Below are 23555 nucleotides of genomic sequence, written 5' to 3'. Positions count from 1 at the left end.
AGGCCAATTAGCCGGGCTGGAAATGTGATATAATTGTTGTTTAAATATATTTAAATTACATGTTAATCACTATGTCATAATTTATAGGCTTTGAAAATAACTTTTTGTACTTAAGAGCCAAGCCAGATTTTACTTGTTTTTGCTGTTTTTAGTTTGTAACAAGCTCTTCTCATTCCCCGCCCCACTCCCTTCCAATTCCCTACACTGGAAGAGCTGAACTTTTAATATGGGAAAGTATGACAGCTGCAAGTAAATTGGTTGAGTAAAAATTAAGATCCCCACAGTCAGAACACGCTAGAGTGACCTTAAAGTTCTGAGCAGAACAAAGCAGTGCTCTCAGTTAAAAGGCTTTTGTTTTTTTTTCATCGTGCCATTTTCTGCTGTCCATCAAAGCCCAGCTTTGTGGATCTTCAGGAAGTACAGAGTGCATCTGTTCAATTAGTTGGTAAGGGGATTTACTGTCAGCACCACAGAGCTAGAAAGAGGTGGGCTATCAACTGGCAGGTGTAGGAAGTTTGTTTCTGGTGGGGGGGGGGATTTGTAAGGGTGATGGAGAGAGTCAAGATTAATTTTGTGGCCCTATCACCCGGACATTGTATGATTAACTTGGACTCAGATGCCAGAGGTTATAGAGAAGGCAAATATCAGCCAAAGTATCAAATGAGGTGTTAAATGCACTTTGCATACATCATGTTCTGAAATTTGCATTTCAGTTTGAATGATAAAAATATGAAACTGTCTTATAACAGGCGCTGTATTTCTCATATTTATTGTTTTAATTAGAGCATTATATTGTTTAATATTGCTCCTGGGGAATTTTAAATTGTTAACCAGATGGGTTTTGTCTTTTAATATTTTTTTTAAATATCATACAAATCCATGTTCTTAGGAAACAAAAATACATACTTAATGCCTAACCTCTATCTAAATTAAACATGCACTTAACCAGAGAGGGTTTTATTTAACCAGAGAGGGTTTTATTTTTTATCTTTAGATAATTGTTCCTATCAATATTAACTATAGGATTAAAGTTTCTAGGGTCAAGAAACACTCTAAATCCTTTTAACTAAAACAGAACGTATCTCTGTAAGATGTTACTAATCCATCAGCACTCATTTATTACCTAAACACATGTCACTATTAAGGGTTCTCAACATTTTATCTTCCCTGGCATGTATTCTTAACACTGCGATGGGCCTTTTCACATTGTTACAGGTCAGGTAGCAGACAGATAAAATGTTTTTGGCATTACGTCCAAGTCCTGGTGCCTGGTTATAACTTATGTATTTTTTCACAATCGAGTTCAACATATCAATGCTTGAGGCACCTAGATTTAGAAACTTCATTTTTCATAAAGCAGGCAAAAGAAAGCAAAGTGTGTCCATGTATGAAAAAATCAGCAAGAATGGGAGAAACCCTACTGAATCTAGGTAGGCAGCTGGCTAATACATTCATACGCGCACACACACACATACACATATGTATATACAAATTCTACAAAACACCTTTTGTTTATTTATGTATGTGGTTATTTTTATTAATGTACTCATCCATCTACTTAGTTTGATTATGTGGAATGCTGCTTTTTGGGTCAAAAAGTACAAACTTCCAGTTATAAAATAAAGTCACGGGGATATAATGTACAGCATGGAGAATAGAGTCGATCACACTGTCTTAACTTTGTAAGTGCAGAGGGTAACTACACTTATTGTGGTGATCATTTTGCAATGTATACAAATGTTGAATCTTTATACTGTATACCTAAAAATAATATGTATTGTATGTCAATTATACCTCACCAAAAATATGGATATTGTTATAGATATTATAAAAAAAAGGCATATGTTTCTTTGATAATAAAGAAAAAAGCAATCGGGAACACAAGGAGAAATATAAAACTACATTCCAAATTTAAAAATCAAACATAAAGCAAAATTAAATATAGGATGATTCAGACTCTTTAGAGAAGAAGCAGAAGAAGCAGCATAAAAGAATCACACTGAAAAACAATTAAAAAATAGAAAAATAAAGATACTTAAGTTTTTACTCGATCATACACAAAATAAATAAATAAGGATATAACAATAAATAAAAATACACAGAATTATATAATAGTATTTTAAATACATCAACAAATAGTTAATAATAGGCCTGTGATTCAGTTGAAGGAATACTAACTTGGGCTCTCATCCTTTGTTCCTTTTTCATTAACCCTAGAACATCTTACCTCTCTCATATGTCTCCTCTACTCTATTACTAAAAAAGAATGTCTAATGAAGGGAAGCTATGAATGGTATCAGTCAATATGAATGGGAGTCAATCCAAAATTTACAAATTGTAGAGGATGCTTTTTATAAACACTAATAACTCTACTTTCCTAACTCAGTTCTTGAAGTCCAGTTAATTATAATGTCTATTCTGTTTCACAGAAATGTATTATAATTCTGCTTCACAGAATAGACATTATATGTCTATTAGCCATCTATATGATGGCTAGTATATATAACCGTCTATATGACGGCTCTTAGGCAAATTGAGAAACAGGAAGCAAGACTCACATGTGTCCTGTACCTACCATATGTCAAAGACTATCTTAGGTTTTATTTATTCTTATAACCTTTCAAGGTACACATCATCACTAAAAATCATGACTTGCATTTTACAGATGAGGAAAAGGAGGACCAGGGAAGTTCCTCCGTGTACACACAGCCCTTAGTGGCTATCTGACTCTGTTACCCTTTATCATGCATGCCACATGTAGATTTTGACTTTAGTATATCTTTTCTCTCTTATCTGTACCCTCTCTCTGCCGTGACATAGTGCCTTAACTCTTCTCTTAAATGAATTCTCACAATTTTTTTCTTGTGAAAAATTAATTTATAGTCCTTCATCCTGGTACATATTCTAAATATCTTTTGTGGTTAGTTGGTTTCTGGCAATTTTCTTGTATATGTTTGTATTTCTCTTCAGAAATGTGTTGTGGTATTTGAAACTTTTTTGTAGTTATCACCCAGCTTTTAGTTAACACATGCTGTTAGAAATTTAAAGAGGAAAACTTCTAGGTTTCTTAAAGACCTTTTACTAGTTCATTTCAGTAAGAAAAAGCATTTTAGTTTTTCTTAAATTTTTTAACCTGTCTTTAAGAACATTTGTTTCAATTGCAGCATCTTTGTTTAAGAGTAAAAATGAAATCAGTAAGTCTTTATGATGTCCAAATTCTTGGGAAATCTAAATCTTTAAGTGATGCCTAAAATTGCCTCTCTGTTTGAAAGTTTTTTTAACCCAACATCATGAAGAATATTTAATGAAGACGTCTTAGTCAGGAAATTCTGAAGACAGCAACTCCACAGATCTGTAACCAGCAGTCACCTATAGTCCTTTTGCCTATAGGGTTGTTTTCTTAAATATTTTGCCACTAATCCATGGGATCTTTAACAAATCCCTTAATCTATTGGACCCTCAATTTACTTATCTTTGAAAACAGAAGTCAGACTATGGAACAGGCAATGGGAAAAATCACGTTTAACCATCAAGTTATTTGTACATAAGATGAATATTCTGCCTAATGACATTACTCAAGAATTTGAAATGCTATACCCTGCCCTAGGTATAATATGCTTCCTTTTGTGTTATTAATGAAGACTTAAAATCACAATTTTAGGTTTTTGTGTGTACATGTATCTATGCATTCATACACATACTAAGAAAATTAATAGCTTAAAACAAAATAACAGGCTTATTGAACCCACTCAAATTGACAACTTTTTTTTTTTCTTTTTAACAGACTGTCAGATCATTTGTGGCTTGGTTTTTTTTTTTTCTTTTTTTTTTTTTTTTTTTTTTTACTGTTTTTCACCTGTGGATATTGTTTATCAACTAAATAAATCTTGTTCCCTAAGACACTAGGTATAAGAGTTCTATTTAGTAATTATCTCTTTAGTGGTTGTTTGGAGTTATTTTTATTTACTTGTTAATAATAAGGCAATCGTAAAATATTGAATAGTTCAACTTCTTCCTTAGCAGAAATCCAAGCATGAGGAAATTTTATTATATATTTAAAATAGCAATAACAGTATTTAGAGTAATCTCTATGTGAGAATGTAAATAGGAAGGACCTAGTTAAATCATGAGAGTTTGAAAGCAGTATGATGAGAAACAGAATTGTAAATTTTATAAATCTAATTTTGGCATGTCGATTTTATTCAGTGTCTTAATGATAGGTATTGACAATAAGCAAACAATTTAACATAATACAGATAAGGCTTTCAGTGTTCACTTCATTTCAGTCCTAGACCAGGTTGGAAATATGTTCAGTTATGCTAGTTTATGCAAAGTGTTTACCAGATAAAAAGTGAATTTGTAACAATGGCTGATTCATCCAACCACTACTCTTTAAGCTACCAGGTGGCACAGCTGTTGTTGTAAGGAGAGAGATTTCTCATGGTCCACCTGGAATTAGGACAGCTGGTTCACGAGAGCTGATCTGAATAATGTACTGTGGATACTTGGGTACAGCTACTGACAGAGCAAACAGCACGTGGCTGTCCCACCAGCCCAGAGCAAACACCAGTTACATTTCACAGAAACAGGATGGTATTTACAACTGATCTGAGCCAAAATGAATATCAGATTGAAGGTAGCACCCCAAGAGAAAAAAGTTCTTCCCAAGAGTTACTTGTTGGCTATAGTCTAAGTAGTTGCACCATTTTCAAAAAGACCCCATATTTGACTTTGCTGCATATAAAAAGGAAGAAGGAACTATACAAAGAATCCCTGTACCTATTTGTGAACCACTTTGGAATTTAAAAAAAAAAAAAAAAAGGCCAATACTTCTTAGTTTCCCATTTACACTCTTTGTTGCCAAAGTCAACCTCAAGTAGCCAGGCCCCTGGTCATAATCATTTCCTTTTAAATTCGAAAATGGCTGACACTTCAATTTAAAAATATATGTATATGAAGGAGGCAAAATATAAAATAGACTTGAAATAAGAGAATCTAACTTAAATCTAACATGGATCCCAGAGATCACCTTATCACCAAATACCCTATTTTCACAAGGTCACACAGCTAGTTACTAACAAGCCAAAGTCAATAGACATAAAACATTATGGTTTATAATGGGGAGAAAAAAAATCTACTTGATGTTCTTGGAATATCTAAGTTAGGGCAACATAGTAAAACTGTTAAGAAGGTGAGACCTGATCTCAGTGTTTCCTCACCAAGCTTGACTTCTTAGTTTCGGGCCTAGTTTTATTTACTTTCCACGAACAGGCTACAGAGCCCACTGATTCCAGCCCTGGTTCTATTGGAAAAGCGACTATATCTTATAGCCTCCTTGCAAAGAAGGGATACCATTCTGAGTTACTGAACTCACACCCTGTATTGTGTTTATTGATTCAAGGAAATTATTAACTTATTATGTTCCCTGTGTGAATGATTTATCGCTGTATTGCAGTTGTTTATTTACTCCGTTAGTATACTTTCTTCCATATACCGTGAGCGGATTCACAAGAGGACTTATGCTAATTGTCACGATAGCCTCAATGCCTAACACAAACTAGAGACATGGACATGGTGAAATTTTCAGCAAAAGTATATTGGACCAAAGGGTGGATGGATAGTTAGTAAAGTATATGAAACCCAAGGAGTGGCTTTATTAATGGGAATCTTGGGGACTCCCCCTAGCCAGCCGGCAAGTTATGCTTTACTGGATATGATTTCATCATCCCTGGAATTATATATTATACACATCATAGCCTATAGATACTAAGGATGAGTCTTAAATTGAAATTGAACCCTCATACAGTAATCTGAATATTATCTCTCATCTAGTACACTTACTCTTCTTACCAGTGATTACTCTTTCTGGAGGTATTGCTTGAAATCTTAATTCTTGGGGCAAAAAAAAAAAAAAGAAAAAGAAAAAAATCTTCTTAAAGTGAGTAGTTCCAAATGCAGCACATATTTCCCATGTAGTTATAAAACTTCAAGATTCTATCACTAGTATGATAACGACCTCTTGAGACATCTTTGTATTTCCTTTGTATTTCCCAATGCTTTGTGGTCTAGCAAACTCAGGCTTTGGCTTTCACCCTGAAGATATAAATTGTTAACTAAGAACACTACGAAACACAGACATAAGGATAAAGTGCCATGGGGCAGATGGAAAACGCAGTTTTGGCCCATCAGGTCAAACACAAATCCCGATTAGTATCTGTTTAAGTGGTACACACCACCCACCTGGATTTCTACACTGTGGTGCAAAACAGACCCTGGCGGGGAAGGATCACTTTAAGTTTTTCAAAAAGCACTTTTAGAGTAATTATGGCTGAATAGTATCGAAAATCGAAAATCTAAGTAATAAATAAATGAAATTCTAAAAGTTACAGAGTGGGTTTCTCAAGAAGGGAAGAAGCGGAAGAAGGGGAGCCCCGGAAGAGGAAACACCGCCGTCTACCGTGCTGCCCCCGCGGGTAAGTTTTCTTCAGCGCTTAGTGTCCTCCTCTGTAAAATGGGAACATTTTGTTCCTGCCTGCTTTACGAATTTTACAAGTTTGTTTTCATGTTAAATGTCTTTGAATAAAGTAATGTAAAATACACGTATGTGACATGGTATTTTTTTCTAGTTAAAGAAAATACAGCTGAATCCTGACTTGTCCAAGTATCACTCACGCAAGACCACACTAACTGCTGCAAATCAAATAAGCACATGTTTCTTAGCAGCATAAGAGCCCTCATACAGCTACATATTGCTCTATGTGCCAAGAGGCTATTTTGCAAATTTGGGAACACATGTTTCATTGGAAACCACTGTCAAAAATGATTGGTGTTATTTTTTTTTTTTTAAGATTTTATTTATTTGTTTGACAGAGAGATCACAAGTAGGCAGAGAAGCAGGCAGAGGCAGAGGGGGAAGCTGATGCGGGGCTCGATCCCAGGACCCTGAGACCATGACCTGAGCCGAAGGCAGACGCTTAACCCACTGAGCCACTCAGGCACCCCCAAAAATGATTGATGTTATTGATGTAAGTAAAATAGAGGGTGATAATCAACAGGTTTCCCTTGAATGCATATTGGTTATTACACCATTCAAAGCCATTGTAAAATAGTCCTTTGACAATTAAAAATCATGGTGTTTTTCTTGGTACCACAGTAAATCAAAACAAGACCCCACAGAACTCTCTTCCACCCCTTAGTCACAGAAAGGTGCATATTCTACGTCCAAAGATAAATTCTTTAATGCAACTAAAATAAATTAACTGAGTGACCTAATAGTAGAGATTATGATAAACTAAAATAAAATCTTCATTACTTTTGTTTTCTTTAGATGATGGGGGTGAGAAAGTCAATGAAACACAAACATTAGAAATTCACATCTCTGCCGAGTATGTGTTGGCCTTGATTTTCCTGAATCACTGCTAGTGAACACTTGAACGCATCCAGACAGACTCCTAATAAGATATGTCTCAGAATTCATGCTGGGGCATTGTCAACAGGCCAAGGAGAAGTCCTCAGTGCTGAACGCGTGCTTAGATTGATTTTTTTTTCTTCCCTGTGATTGTGAATCTTTTCAGGGAAAGCTGCCACATTAAGGGCAGCACGTGGTAATGCAAGAAATGTTTGAACTCTCAGACTCCAGTGGAGAAGGAATTCCTGTGTGTCACCTCTTTAACACATTAAGCATTTTATAGATTTTAAAAGCACACTAAACTTCTTCAAGAAAGATACGTCTCGGAAAGAAAGTAGCTGAGTTACAGAAAAGTGCTTAGATTTACGACCCTGAAATAATTTGATAAATGACTTGGGAGTTGGGAAAAATAAAATAGATTGGACTCTCGCACATATTACATACCCTGGGCTTTCTCCCAAGGACTACCAAACAAACCAAAAAAGTACTAGACAGATAAGAAAAGTCCCTAGTATTTTTCCCAGGCCCCTTTGTCCTTTATTACAGAGTATTATTATGCCAGAGTAATTATTATTCATCATTTCGAAAGGAAGATATTCAGGCAATGTGCAGCTATGTTTTGACAAAAGAAAATATTAATGCTCCATCTTACAAATACAATCACAAAGGAGAGGAAGACTGCCTTTCTTGCTATAAATCTTACGTGGTAAGTCACCCCAGGCTCTCTCAAGAATCTTTACTATTTTTATTACTTACAAACACATCTAAGAGTTTTAGAAGCTGTTTTAATTCATCTGCATCATCTTTTAGGGTGACAAGCTCCTGAAATATATGAGCAACCAGTTGTGTTAATATCTCACCTCCTCTCGTATTTGTTCCAAATTTACTCATCTGAGTATTAAAAAGATAGCTAGTAAAACCTTAGATTTTGCCAGAAACAGTAAGTGAGAAGAGGACATTCCCATCACTCCTAGGACTGATCTCTCAAATCATTATTGAGAGGTAGGTAACCAAAAGCTCAGGCAAGAGAAATTCAAAGTAATATTAGGAATCTGAGAGAACTTCCAGGATTTTCATCCAGCCTGTTACCATACAAAAGCATATTGGATGTCAATTATGCAGGAGGAGAAGATATTTCCAAGAGAGCTTGACACAAGCCCAGGTTGTGAATTATTTGCTTTGAAATACCTTCATATTCTCCTGCTTATAAATTCTGGTCAAGAGAAAAGCAAAAACAAGTAACAAGCACATCCTAAGCATATGGTCAGATGAACATTCATAAAATGTTTATCAGCCCACAAATAAAATTTTTAAAAATGCTGGACCATCCTCCTCCAGAAAGGAGGAAAGAAGCACAATAAATAAAGGGTTCTTTGTTTTTATATTACATTTTTGGAGCCAGCAACATCCATCTTGAGTTTCTAAATACCAGAAGCCCCAAAGGAAGATTTCACTAATATGCTGTTTAAGCCAACAATACATTCATTCCTGGCAGCCATTACTCTTGCATGTTTCCTCACCTTCCCTGCCCAGAATGAATTTACATTAAACCGATAAAGCTGAGAGCTTCAGGCTCTTCAATTGTATAGCCTGGGAAAGGCTGGGAAAGAACCCATCATAGGTTCTCATGGCTTTGGAATTTGGTAAATCTTGCAAAAGTAAGATTTTTATTTTTGTATTCTTTTTCTAAAAGAGGCTTTACCCCTACTTTCTTTCCTTTTTTTTTTTTTTTTTTATTAATTTGACAGAGAGAGATCACAAGTAGACAGAGAGGCAGGCAGAGAGAGAGAGAAGCAGGCTCCCTGCTGAACAGAGAATCCAATGCGGGACTCGATCCCAGGACCCTGAGATCATGACCTGAACCGAAGGCAGTGGCTTAACCCACTGAGCCACCCAGGCGCCCCTTTACCCCTACTTTCAATGACGTGTCTGGCTCCACATAACCTTGACCCACCCAAGGTTTACCCTCACTTCCCTGAGAATGTTTCCAAAGTTTATATTTTATCAGAAACCTGGCATTCATGTGGTGCCTGGGTGGCTCAGTCTGTAAAGCATCCAACTTGTGATTTCAGCTCAGCTCACGACTCACAGTGACCAATCAGATCAATCCCCGAATCGAGCTCCATGCACAGCATGGAGTCTGCTTGGACGTCTCTCCCTCTTCCTTACTGCCCATTCTCCACCCCATTGTCACGTGTACACATGCACACTTGTGCTCTTTCTTTCCCTTAAATAACTAACTAACTAAATAAATAAAATCTTTAAAAAAAAAAGAAAAAGAAAAAGAAAAAGAAAAGAAATCTGGCATTCATGAGCAGTCATCCTGCACAGCCAGAAGGCTTCCTTGGAATATCCTTTCCTAGTAAAGTATCTTCCTTTCATGATTCAAGTCAGGCATCAGAGCCCAGGTTACTATGCTGTAAGCTTCTAGGTCATAGGTCAAAATTCCTTCAAACTCCTTCTCTTTTTGAGGTTCATACCAGATGATTATTCCACAGGTCCTTATCCTCGTAATTATCTATAGTCTTTGCAGGCACTTTCTAACACCCAGATGTTCATGGGTATATTCCAATTACTCTGTGATATGTGACTCATACTTAATCCCTTTCACCCTGAAGGCCGCTGTTTATCTAATTTTCTGAGCTTCCTCTTTGCCTATGCTTCTACCTCAGTTTACCACCTGGATATTTCATAACAACTGGAAAAACTCCCAACACAGAATTTGTAAAAGTATCCTTTTTTCTGACCATAGCCTTCTATTCATTCACTTTGGTGATTCCCTTTCTCGATTCAGTCAGATCTTCTGCTTTTTTGTGTGCTTTTCAGTTAATTACCCGACATTTTATTTTACCAGCATGAGCTTTGCAGTAAAGTAGATAATGGTTTGAATCCTGTGTACTTACTAGCTCTGTCACAAGCTACTCAACCTCTCTGAGTTTCCTTGGCCTAAAATGGGGGAAAGAATGCCCCTTCTCTTCTTAGTGTTCTTTTTTTTTTAAATACGAATATATGTAAAGGAAGAAACTATATAACATTTGGTTCACATTAAGTACACAATTATCCACAATCCAGTAGATAATAGATGATAAATTTATTTTATTTATTTTTTATTTTAATTTTTTAGGATTTTATTTATTTATTTGAGAGAGAGAGAGTGAAAGAGAGCACAACAGAAGAATGAGGGGCAGAGGGAGAAGCAGACTCTGCTGAGCAGGGAGCCCGATGCAGGGCTAGACTCCGGGATTCTGGGATCATGACCTGAGCTGAAGGCAGCGACTTAACCGACTGAGCCACTCAGGTGCCCTGATAGATCTTTTTTGTTTGCTTGTTTTAAAGAACTTGTACCAATGGTTAATTACTTCATTTACCCTCAGTATAACCTTTAGTGCCTTCAGTTTCCATATTATTTTGGTGTAGCTACGCACCAATTCTGAATTCTTGATTTTTCAAACATGTTTTTCTCTCCATTGCTCATCTCTTGGTAAGACTGAACAAACATTCAACCACGTACAATGGTGCTTCTAAAAAGCCATGTTTTCTACCTCTGAGAGTCCTCAGATTTATTGGTCCCTCCTTAGTCTTTGTTCACATGCCTTACCACTACATTTCCTTCAGGACTTAGCCAATCTTTTTAAACTCCCTAACACATCTCGGTTATAATATAACCGAGTTATAATATAACTCTCTCTATATAATAGGGAGAGTAAAATCTAAATGGCTCTATGTGAGTCAGTTTACTCTCAAAATTAAATGAAGTGGAAAATTTGCTATTTGTTATTATGACTGGTCTGAATATCTTTTGGGAGACAACTAACTAACTTTGTGAAAAATTACCAAAAAAACTTCGTGAAATGTTTGAAGTAGGAGGTAAATCAACCAAAAGCTGCATTCAAACCTTTCAGATAAGAGAGAGAAGATTATACTATACAACACAAAAAGAAAATTTTAGAGGCCCAGGTTAACCTGAGAGAAAACAGAGCTGAGAAAGGCAAAGAGGAGAGAAAAGGGTAAGTTAGAAGATTTTTCTCTAGATGTGATCCTTCTTCAGTCTTACCCACTGGTTCTGTCTTCAGTCAAATCCACCAAATTCACAAAGTCCTGGCAAGAATTATTTTTGTTGTTAGGAAAAAGAAAGAAGGGACTAAAGTGAAGTCTGAAATTTCTGAAAGGACTTGCTCCTACAGAAAAGACCACTTTCTCTCTAAGCTCACATTCTGTCTCCTTTCTTCCCTTCACATGGAAGACTTTTTCAAAGACATTCCCACTTCCTGCCTTTACTCTTCAGATAATTGTATTCTGCTCTCCACACTACTGAAACTCCTCTCTAAAAGAATAACAATATTGGGGTGCCTGGGTGCTTCAGTTGGTTAGATGGCCAACTACTGGTTTCAGCTCAGGTCATGATCTCAGGGTCCTGGGATTGAGCCCTACAATAGGCTCCATACTTAGTGGGGAATTTGCTTGAGGATTCTCTTTGCCTCTTCCTCTGCCCCTCTGTCAGCTCATGAGTTCTCTCTCTCTCTCTCAAATAAATCTTAAAATATAAAAAGAATAACAATATGTCATGAATCATGAATAATGGTGGCTTCCAAATGAAGACGTAATTTCATTTGATTTAGAGCATTATCTATTTATATTCCAAGATATTAATTGTATGTCTTTATTCTACATCCTGTGTTCTAAATCACTAATAATGATGTGAACATCTTCTCAGTTTTCCAATTAGAAAACATGGTGTCACCTTGATTTCTCTATCTCATTCTGTAATATCCAACTGATACCCAAATCCTGTTGATTCTATTCCAAAACCATCACGTACACAAACTAACTAAACAAAATAAAAACAGAAACAAAAACAACAACAACAAAAAAGTCACCCACATGAAACTTTACATGCTATTTCCTTTGCCTCAGCAGATAATCCATCTGTTTTAGTTCACATTTCAAAAGCTGCCAGAATTTCTCACTAGGAGTCAATCTGACCTTGTTACTTTCCCCATTTAAAAACACCAGTTTGTTCAAATGGCTCCTTATGCACTCTCTGTTTCTACTGTAACATTTTTTCTCATTACATTTTATTGGCTAGTTACTTATCTGTAAGTTTTTTGAGGACAGGGCTTGATGTGTCCATAGGAGGTAATCAGGAGGGTTAGGATACATAGTAGATAAGTCACTCATGTTCCATCAAAGAATAAATGATTGAATGAGCAGCTGGTCTTTGCTACTTGCTGGAAATAATCTCATATTTGGCAGAGATGAATGAAAATGTCTGTCTGAATTTGTGGAAGCACTACGTGAAGACTATTCAGATAACCCCTTAAAGATCAACATTAACCTTTATAAGGAATTTGAGGATCAAAAAAATTTAAAAAGTCAAAATTCTTTACTCATGTACTCATCTCATCTTTAAAGTACTGAGTACGGAACTTAGAGCAATAATAAAACAGAAAAAAAAGTCAGAAGCAGAGTGAGAGGAGATGCATCATGGTGGAAAAGAGCTCAGACTCTCCAGGTGCTACAGCCAGGCTGCCTGGGTTTTAATTTTTTTTTTTTAATTTATTTATTTTTAAATTCCTTAGTTAAATTCAATTTAATTTACACATAATGTATTATTAGTTTCAGAGACATAATTTACTGATTTGTCAGTTGCATATCACACCTAGTGCTCATTATATCAAGTGTCCTCCTTGGTGCCCACCACCCAGTTATCCCAGACTCCCACCTACCTCCCTCAGGCTGCCTGGTTTTGTCATTTAATAGCCATGCCTCAGTTTCCTCATGTACAAAATAGGCAGTAATAATAGTAAATACCTCCCAGAGTCTTCATGAGATTTAATGAACTAATAAATATTAGACAACAGGATACCTGGCACATAATAATGGGCATCATCTCTTATCACTTTTTTAAAATCATCTCACAGTCTTATAAATATATGGGATTACTAGGAATAAAAGAATGAATCTGTTCATTTCAACCCAGAATATCCAGGTACTACCAGCTCTAACTAAAAAGAGACTATACCAGATTCCAAATGAATCTGAATTATGTATGTTTTACATAATCCAATACACTAAGACTTTCAAACATTACTATTTTCTTCCAGGGACAGAAAGCAAGCACGGATGTTACTAACCACAATGTATGATTATTGGTGGAATTAGTTGTGAATTAAACGTCCCATCTCTTTCCCTCTCTGACTTGCAATAGTTTTGTCATCCCAGTGGAGAAAACGTTTTGCAGTAAGAAGGGCCGCCATCACCCCTGGAATTTTTCCCATGGTGTCTACCCATCTCTCGATTCAGCTTTTGCTCAGGGGTAACGAGAGGCTAGTCCACAGCCTTTCATTGACAGCGTCTGAGTGAAAACTACAGAGTACCAACCGGCCTTGCTTTAGAACACTGGGGTCTGTCAGAATCTCAACGGGAAAAGGGAATTCTTCATCTGGGCAGGTGAGCGAGGGAAGGGGCTGAAACACAAGACGCTTGTGATGAGGGTACGTTCAATGGCAGGAAGTGCACAAAGGGAAGCTGATGAGCAGACCCGCCCCCCACCATCTACTACCATCTTCTCCATTCCGCTTCCCGGAGTAATCAAAGGATATTCTGAACCTCTCAAAATGCCATCAATCTTTATTGAGAATGAAATAGAACCTCTCTCTCTCAAGCCTTTGCAGGAGCAATCATCGTTAACAGGCTGGCCTGAACAGGGAGCTCCGGCAGACAAAGATGGATTTGTAAAAATAAATAAATAAATAAATACAGATATACATAAATTAAGTAACCTCCACAAAATATGAATAGAAAGTTGATGATAATCTCCCAATTCTATTGTATGAAGGGTAAAGAAACTCACAATTGAGCTCTCCAGGTCTAGTACAGTAAAGAATAGGCTTCTTGATGAGATGTTTCGAATAATGCAGAGCAGAGCTAGGAATCTTGTGGTAATAATACTAAAAAATAACCATCTAAATGATTTAGATAAAACATTCATTAACATTCCAAAGCGAAGTATCATTTCTAGTTGCCTCTCCCTCCTCTTTGTTTCTTTCCTAGCTCTGATTTTCTTCTTTAGTACATTTGAACAAAGAAGGAAAAATGCCTCTTCTGATTGTTCACAAAGGTTTCTTACGCCAGCTGACAATTGCTCAAGTGTAAAATAATTTCATAAAGATCACTGAAATGTTCTTCGACGCCAGACTCTCCTTAAACAAACAGCATTTCCCTGGTCCCTGGTGTCTCGGTGTTGTAGTAACCTGGTTGCCAGTATCCAACTCCTGTACCAGAAAAAAGCTACAAACAGTGATACAAGTCCTCTCAGGAAAAAAATCATTATTTAATAGATAGGTCACTCACTTTGGATTCTGAAGACCTGATGCTAGTTTGGTTCTTGAGTAACCAAGCTTTTAAGGGAGTCACCAAGTCATTTTACTAGGTCAGGAATTTTGTTTACTCCAAAAATGGGGATTCTGGTGTGAAAATAAAATGCTACATATCTCCACTTTGTAAACTTCAAAGCCTTTTCAGCTATCACTTATTTTTGAGAATGTTTCAAGAACGGAAGTGACTCCCTGCTTTTATAATTATTCTGCTTATAATGGACTTTGAGTCCCCAGAAAATTCAAGGAGGGGTGAGAGGACTTTTGTAATACTATTTAGTAAACTAGAGTAAAAAAGTTTTCATAAAGATTGCCATATATATATATATATATATATATATATATATATATATATAATGACAGAAACTAGAAATCTGTACCATTTTTTAACAATCTTATGTTGAATAATTATTGGGCTTATAACATAATTTGTTTATTATTTATTGGATATGTTGATGTCATGTGTTCCTTCCCCAAATGAAGGTTGGAAGTTAAAAGCATCAAGTGTAGACCAAAGAGATCTGGGTTCAAATCTCATTTTGATCATTCAAGCTGGAAGTCTCAACAAAAAGACACTGCAGCCTCACCTCCAGTTTCTATTGTCATAAAATGTGAGCAGTAGTAATCTCTACCTACCTTTGTTGTGAAAATTAAGGATATAAGCGTAAAGAGCTCAGAGTAGAACCTGACACATAAATATGTGGTCAATAAATGGTAGCTATCTTTAGGTCTGCATGTGAAAATTTTGAAACATTTGTGAAACTTGTAAAGATCATTTTATTTTCAAGCCTGTAATTACTAAGTCTCCATGCAAACATTGTTCTCCCTGCTTCTTTTTCTTTTTCTTTTTTTAATTCCTTTAATTTGTTCTTGGCTCTGTCAGTTCCATTCGACCCTCCTAAACCATTAACTCTTGATTATGGGGAGTCTCACAGAAGAATAAACAGAAGAGGCAAACAGCAGCAGGGTCTCTGGCTTCTCATTGCATTCCCAGCAGGAGTCTTTTAAACCAATTGATGGGAACTCTCATTAGACTTCAAGTCAAAATGAAGATTTGCATGGTTTTGACCAGTAAAAAACCAGACAGAGCCAACAGAGGACTGAATGTTAGACTTAGACTTGAGAGATTAGAACAGGGCTTTCCATGGCTCCCTTGAAAGTAAGGAATGCTGAGTTATAGGTTTTATCTGTTTCCATATAGTTTATACATCTATAAAATGAGAGAGTTTGTGCTAGAAGGGCTGTAAGACCCCTTCCACTCTGATACTCCATGAGTTTATAGTTACTTATGCATCCATCTCATACTACAACGGGACATTGAGCGTTGCAAATTACTATATTTATTTGATCTATTTACGTGGGTCAAGGGCAAACTACACAGGTTATATTTCTATTCTACTGGTTATATTTCAACTAGGGAAAATCTCATTGAAACAAGTGTCCAGAGAAGGAGATAAGCTAGGAGAAAGGAAGGAAAAGGCAGTGGTAAATGATAGGGAAGAAGATTATTTTGTTGATTTGATAAGGAGAGCTCCTGTCTCTGTGTATGTGGGAGCACAGACTTTAATGTACACGAAATAATGTATTGCTATGTATGTATGTATGTACTGCCAACCTCTTTTCCTTCATCAAGATTGGAGCTGGGAAGTTCTAAATATCTTGCTGCTACTTTAGCCTGTGGCAGGAGTGGAGAAATCACTCCAATTTACGAGGACATAGGAAATATTCCACTCAATCAAATCTGTAAGCACACATTTATAGGCATTGGTACTGAGTTTTACACACATGTAGTACTGGACTTTGTTTATAGATTGGAGAGAAAAGAAATAATACTAAGATTTATTATAAGAAAAAATGTTGAAGGTTATACAATCATTCACTAACAGAAAAAGCAGATACTCTAAAGAATAAAGAAACAACGGTAGAGGAAATCATAATGCGCTACAACAAAGAGGTTCTTCCCAAAGTCCAAATCTACTAGAAGTGATTTCTATGATACCTGAAGATAGAATTAGAGAAGGAGGTCTAAAAATCTTTACTTGAGAAATTAAAAGATACTTTGATTTTGTTTGCAATTTCTAACATAAGTTTAAATGAAGAATCTAGAGCAGGTATTATAAAGGGTTTCACATAATGTTTAACAGGATGTCATGATCTAAATTCAATGAAAACCCATAGGAAGTCAGTGAGAAATAGAAGAATGTTAGCAATGGGGAAAAGAAAAAGAGAAGAAAAGTTTACAAAGAATAGTGTAATAAAATAATATATCCAGATTTTAAGAAAGTCACTGGTAGAGAAAACACTGCGCAAAAAGGTCACTTGATATTTTACTGTATAAAAACTATCATTTGAGAGGGTGAGGAATGAATATTCTCAAATTAGTGGTAAATCAGAGATCTTAGAACCATTTTTAAGATCCCTGTCATTGCTAAGAACTTTGAAGAATAAGCAAAGGCAATTCGACATTATATTCTCATTTAGTAAAAAAAGAGACAAATCTGTAATGCATTTGGAAAGAGACCTCTTTGTTAAAACAAATTAACTACCTACTCACACCTCCAAACTAAAACAGAAAGCCCCAACATGATCTGTATTTTGAAAGAGATCAACAGTGGGAAAATGCTTAGAGCTCTGGGCAATTTTGTGTGTGTGAGCTAGAGGGTAGTAAAAAATAAATTTCAGAGACTGGTCAACTGGAATGACCAACGGAATTTCCCAGGATTAATGTTCAAAAATCCTTCAACCATTGTTGACAATAGGATTATATATCATATAAAGAGAGTTCTTATATAACATATATCATTCAGATTTATCTCATTGATAAAAGTGATAGGTATAATCTAAATCGATGAAAACAAAAGAAATGAAAAGAATTAGGGCTCAAATATTCAGTAATATTGTCTTTTATTGGGACAATGTAAACACTATATTTAGAAATAAAGCCCATTTAAAGAAATGCAGATGTCTGTAGGGAGACATCTTAGTAATTTCTGTAAAGTTATGAGGGCCTGTATTGTAATCATGACAAAAGAAAGAGGAAAGAGACATTTGAGAGCTGTTTCGAGGAAGGCCATAAAAGGATTTTGTTTTGAATTGGATGATTTTAATGAGAATCAAGAGATTTCAAAATCATATTTCAAGCCTTCCTAACAATGATAAATAGGAAATTTGGGAGGAAGCCCACCCCACCTACTCTGATAACATAAAAGAGTTCTCAACATGTACATAATGGAAATATTACAAAAACACAGATTTTATAAAAGTATTCTCAAAAAGACATCTCCTTGCCCTTGTTCATGTGGGTTTTGGTTGGTTGGTTGGTTGGTTGGTTTTATTGTTTAGCTTTCCTTCTGACTCATTTCAAACCTGCACTACCAAAACTCCTATTGCAAGCTACACCCTCATTCTCTAATAATGCTACAGCTCAAATACAGCTCATTCTGTAGACACTTAAGCTGATTTGTTTTCCTTTGCCATTTCCTATAATACCTGGCATATGGTTTGCAAAAAATCATCTCCTCAACTAGAAGACAAACTCTTTTCAGGCAGGACTTTTGATTTGCTACTCATTGTCCAACACAGTGCCTAGCTCCTGTATTAATTCATTTATTCCTTCACCATAATGACTTGAACAATTTAAAAATTACTATGTAGATGGGGAAAACATTGAAACAAAAAGTATCTAGTGATATGAAATGTCATAGTAGGAAGATCTCCTTCTTTAGGCTTAATAGATTTAAAAAAAAAAAAAAAATCCCAAGCATCACATCAAGGATACCATGCAGGAATCCTTGACATATTTTGGAAGAAATGTAAAACCAATATCCTGAGACTACAATCATTTATCATCAAGAAGCAGCTGTTGTTAGAATTGATATTGATCCTTGGTAAATTGCTACCAGAGTAACCTTGTTATATCATCACAAAATTCTCCCACTACATCATTTAGCTATGAGATGCTTCCTTCACTTGTATCCTTAAGTTTTTCTCTTCTGTATTAAATCACGTAAGAACGAAAGTATGTAGAGGTAACCCAAAATGGTTTTGGTCATTTTCCAGTTAAATATTCTCTAGAAGATATATAAATGTATAAAATATAATAACTAGTTCAAAAAAGTCGTTCAATAATAAAGTAATTTTTAAAATTATAAGGAACTTATCAGTGATCTAGTTCAATTTTCTCATCACTGATATGAAGAAACTGAATTTGGTTAAATGATAGGGTTAAGGCGGTAATGCGAAAGAGTTTGTTCTAGGGTGTGAGACTCCAGACATCCAACCTACTTTCTTTTATCCAATAACCATTAAATGTATGAAAAGTGTTAGTTTCATACATAGTAAGAAGTTTAATAGCAACTTAAGGAACTTTCCCCCAGCCCACTGTAATTTTAGGTATGGCCTCCATGTAAGATTGTGGAAAGCTGGACTCAATTTCTAGCTTTGCTTCTTGTTATTTGTGTTATCTAAACTCTCCATATTCAATTTTCTTAACTTTTAAAATGAGGCAAATATTAATGTCTACCTCATAGGACTTAGTGAAATAAAAGTGAAATAGTTAATTTAAAACACTTAGCATAGTACCTTGATCATAGAAAGCACTCAATAGGTTTAAGCTGATATTACTATTATTAGTTTCATTATTTCAAAAAATAAGAAATCATGGCTTTGATTTTTTGAGCAGCAAAGACAAACACATTTGAAAATTCTATTTTAAAAAGTCATTATTATGGGCACCTGGGTTAAGCCACTGCCTTCGGCTCAGGTCATGATCCCAGGGTCCTGGGATCGAGCCCCACATCGGGCTCTCTGCTCAGCAGGGAGCCTGCTTTCCTCTCTCTCTCACTCTCACTGTGCCTGCCTCTCTGCCTACTTGTGATCTGTCAAATAAATAAATAAAAATCTTAAAAAAATAGTTATTATTAAAAATGACATCACTGTTCCTACATTATCTAATTGCTTGAATTTTTTTCTAGCTTATATATATCATTAGGAAGCACATTTAGCACACTATCATAAATCCGATAGAGAAGACCAAGTATTCTTGGATTTTTAATTTTGTGTGGTGAATTGGTAAAAATCTTAAAGGGAATTACGATGTGTGTAGTAACCTTCCTAGGATACTTTTATCAAAGTTACAAAATTTAATCTGAGGGAAATGTGGTAGTAGCACAAAATAAAATATATGAAATCCCATTTTATGATCAGCCAAATATTCAGCCAATAATTAATTATTTAGAAACTGGTCTCATTTTTGAGATACTAAGATCCTTTATTTTTCTTCATCCTTTATTTATTCTGCCTACATTTCCTGTTTTTCAACTCACTTATATAACCTATTCTAGGAAAGAAAGGAAAAAAATGGATCCGTTAATAAAGTTATTTCTTAGAGGACATGAAAGAAGTGGAGAAAGGTTTAAATTGCAAGGAGAGATCCATTGTGGGTCGCCTGCTACACCAATGGGCAGCAGATATAATTCCTTTGTCTTCACCTGGTCTGGATAACTAAGAATTAGCTAATATGTTTTCAAAGACGTGGAACACTGCATCTCTAAAACTATTCATCACCAATGACTGAATGATCCTGCAACAACTGAAACCTTGTCTACAAAAGTGCACTGAAGTTTTTAAATTAAATAAAAATTTCTGATATCACTAAAGCTAATGTATCTTTAGCTACATCACATTATTAGCTATTTTTCTTAATTGCTGCTGTATTTGGTGTACAACTCACTATGCCAAAGAAATACAAATCTGGGTAATTAAAAAAAAAGAGAGACAAAAATTTTTTAACAGAAAAATATCTATATAAAAGTTCAAAAACATTGCAGGCATTTAATTGAAAGTACCAGCCATTATGTACTTAAATAAATATATCAAGAGAGAAAGAAGGCAGCAATGGAACCTAAAACCTATTACAAACTGAATACACAAATGGACAGAGGCCAGACCATACATAAAAGTAGAAGTCTACAGCTTACGGCAACTTGACTACAAAATCATATCTACAATAAACAGCCTAGAAAGCCAACCTGCTCTACGTCAGACTTGAGGAAGTCACATTGTTACCTCCAGCTGCAATCCAGGAAGCTAAACAATAACATCTATAATAACTGAACCAAAGCAGTCAAGACTTGATTAACTAACAGTTTCACTAAACTGTGTCACCACTTTCAATTTAGGAGAAACCAGAGTAAGACAAATACGCACCTTTAACTAATCACATTGAATGCCTCACTTCTAATTACCCCCCTTACAGCTTCCCCACATGAAAAGCCTGGAACCAACGCACACTTGAAGCCGTCCCTTTTCTCCACTATAAAGCTTTCCCACTGTTTTGCCTGCCTTTAAGTCTCTGCAGATTACAAGTAGCAGTGGTTAACTCCCTTGTTATATAGCAAGCTCTGAATAAAGAGTCTTCGCCTTTCTCTTTTAGTGGGTCTTCATTTATTTGCACACTACTGAGTATCTACTACATATCCATCAATTTAGGAACACATTTTGATATACTAAAAACTTAATCTTCACCATAATTTGATACTATTTTTTTTAATCCCATTTCACAGATGTGCAGAACTGAAGTTTGTAGAAGTTCGACAATTTCTCAAGCTTTCCCATTCACGTCATGCTAGAGTAATAGTTTTTGGTATATTATTGTGATAAAGGTATTTAAGATAAAATTAAAAAGGCACTAACAATAAAAATAATAACACAACAACTATAAATTAGTTGGTCTTTTTTTTTTTTTTTTAGCATTACTTGCATTTGTATCTATCAATTTGCTGGATAAATGTCAACCTTGTATTTTTAATTGACTCATTGCTTTAAAGTTATAATGAATCAAAATACATACAGAATTTGAACTAACTAGAAGCACTATAGAAGAAATGACTTCCATATCTTATTTGCTATAAAAGTACATCAGCAGAAATAATTTGCTTGTCAAGTAGTGACTGAAGGAACAGTTTTTGGTTTTTTTTTTTTTTTTTTTTTTTTTTTTGGTTCTTTGTTTTTTTGTTTTTAATAGATAATGTGTAGAAAACCTTATAAGAGGGGCAGCTGGATGGCTCACTTGGTTAAGCATCTGCCTTAGCTCAGGTCATGATCTCTGGGTCTGGGATCAAGCCGGAGGTCTGGCTCCCTGCTCAGTGAAGAACTGGCTTCTCCCTCTCCCACTGCCCCTGCCCCCACTTGTGCTCACACACAGGCTTGTACAGTCTATCTCAAATAAATAAATAAAATCTTAAAAAAAAAAAGAAAGAAAACTTTATAAGAAAATGTAGTTATTTACGATATTGACAAGGAAATAACTAAAAATGAAATTTGAGTGATTTTGGAAAAGAGTAAGAAGTTGCCTGGCACTTTTTAAAAGATAATTAGTTAACAATCACATAAGTTGACTACCATTGTATTTATTTTATAAATGAAGAAAGAACTTGGGAAGACATTTACGAACATTACCTAAAACTTATCAGTTAGTTAGCAAAATAGTCTATATTAAAAAACTGAAATAATTTTTGGTTTCAAGGTTCAACAGATATGCTCAAGAAACATTCGATTAAAATTCACTCTAAGATATTCCCTTATCACCTAGGTTGGCACAGAACCTAAAGTTGAAGTAATTTATTTTCTAACTATAAAATAATATAACTTAGCTTTATACAGGGAAAACAGCATTTGCAAAAATTAGAAATTACCATAGAAGCTACATAAAAACTAGATTTTTTTTTTAAAGAACAGGAAATACAGGTGATTAATAAGGCCTTTTAATGTCTGAAAATAAAATGGTATTTAAGAACAATTCCCTTAACAAAGACCAGAAAAACTAAAAAGATATCTACGGATAACATTGTTTAAATAATAATGTGGAATAAGAAATGATGACTAAAGGTCAAATAATTTCTCAAGTGGCTTGTACTTTGTCTCACTAATTTCATTTAGTTAATTCAAACCTTTATTAAGAATTCCTTGCATTGCGCCTAAATTAAAATGAACAGAGTTGGAATCTTAGAAGGCTTATAAAAGCAAAAGATTCCAGCTGTTGACCTTTATAGCATTTCATATTAAGGAAAGAAAACAACTTTCTGAGATGTCTCTCTTTTTTTGTTTGTTTTTTATTTGTGAGAGTGAGAGAGAGAGAGAGCCCACAAACAAGCAGGGGGAGAAGCAGGCTCCCTTCTAAGCAAGGAGCCCAGTGGGGGACTTGATCCTAGGACCCTGGGATGGTAACCTGAGCTGAAGGCAGATATTTAAGCAACTGAGCCACCCAGGTGCCCCTGAAATGTCTCTGTTTTAATAAAAGTAACTAATATGTCACATAAAGTTTTAAATACCAGAGTTACAAGTTGGCCACTTTGCTAAGCATAAAATGGGGAAAAAAACTTATTCCTTTATACACCTGAAAGACTTTGTTTCTTCCTATAAACAGTTCTGATGTTCACAGACTATCAATTGATTTAATATTTAAATCTTTTAGTTATCTTCTCCCCATTGGGATGGAATATTTTTCATAGGAAAGAAAAACTGAGGTGTTTTGTTTTGTTTTGTTTGCCTCTTTCTACATCAGCCCTTCCGAATGGAGCAAATGAACAAAAGGTATGGAGTAGGCTGAGGAATGCATTTCATAAGAAAATCACCTGGAGGATTTTCCAAGAAACAGTTACCTCAAACAGCGAGGTAGATGTCAAGAAAAACATTGTATCGTGAAGATAACATGGTCCAATAACTTTGAAGCAATAGTATGTGTAGTAGAGACAGACTGCCTGCATTAGAAT

General features: G+C 35.3%; 1 protein-coding gene across 4 annotated transcripts in view; it reads right to left on the bottom strand.

Annotated features, from left to right (window-relative positions):
- Positions 1–23555, bottom strand: part of ERBB4 (erb-b2 receptor tyrosine kinase 4) — a 1156853-nt gene that overhangs the window by 15550 nt on the left and 1117748 nt on the right. Inside the window, exon 26 of one of the 4 annotated variants that reach the window (XM_082691069.1) lies at positions 14343–14682. The exons of the other annotated variants lie outside the window; for them this stretch is intronic. Within the exon in view, the coding sequence (XP_082547195.1) occupies positions 14554–14682 (129 nt within the window). The 3' untranslated portion in view covers positions 14343–14553. Of the gene's footprint in view, positions 1–14342; positions 14683–23555 lie in introns of those variants that run through there. 4 annotated transcript variants of the gene reach the window in all.

This window comes from Mustela nivalis (genome assembly GCF_964662115.1).
Source record: "Mustela nivalis genome assembly, chromosome: 11".
Classification (NCBI taxonomy): Eukaryota; Metazoa; Chordata; class Mammalia; order Carnivora; family Mustelidae; genus Mustela; species Mustela nivalis.
Note: the sequence above shows the minus strand (reverse complement) of the source record. Positions and strands in the feature narration are given on the sequence as shown.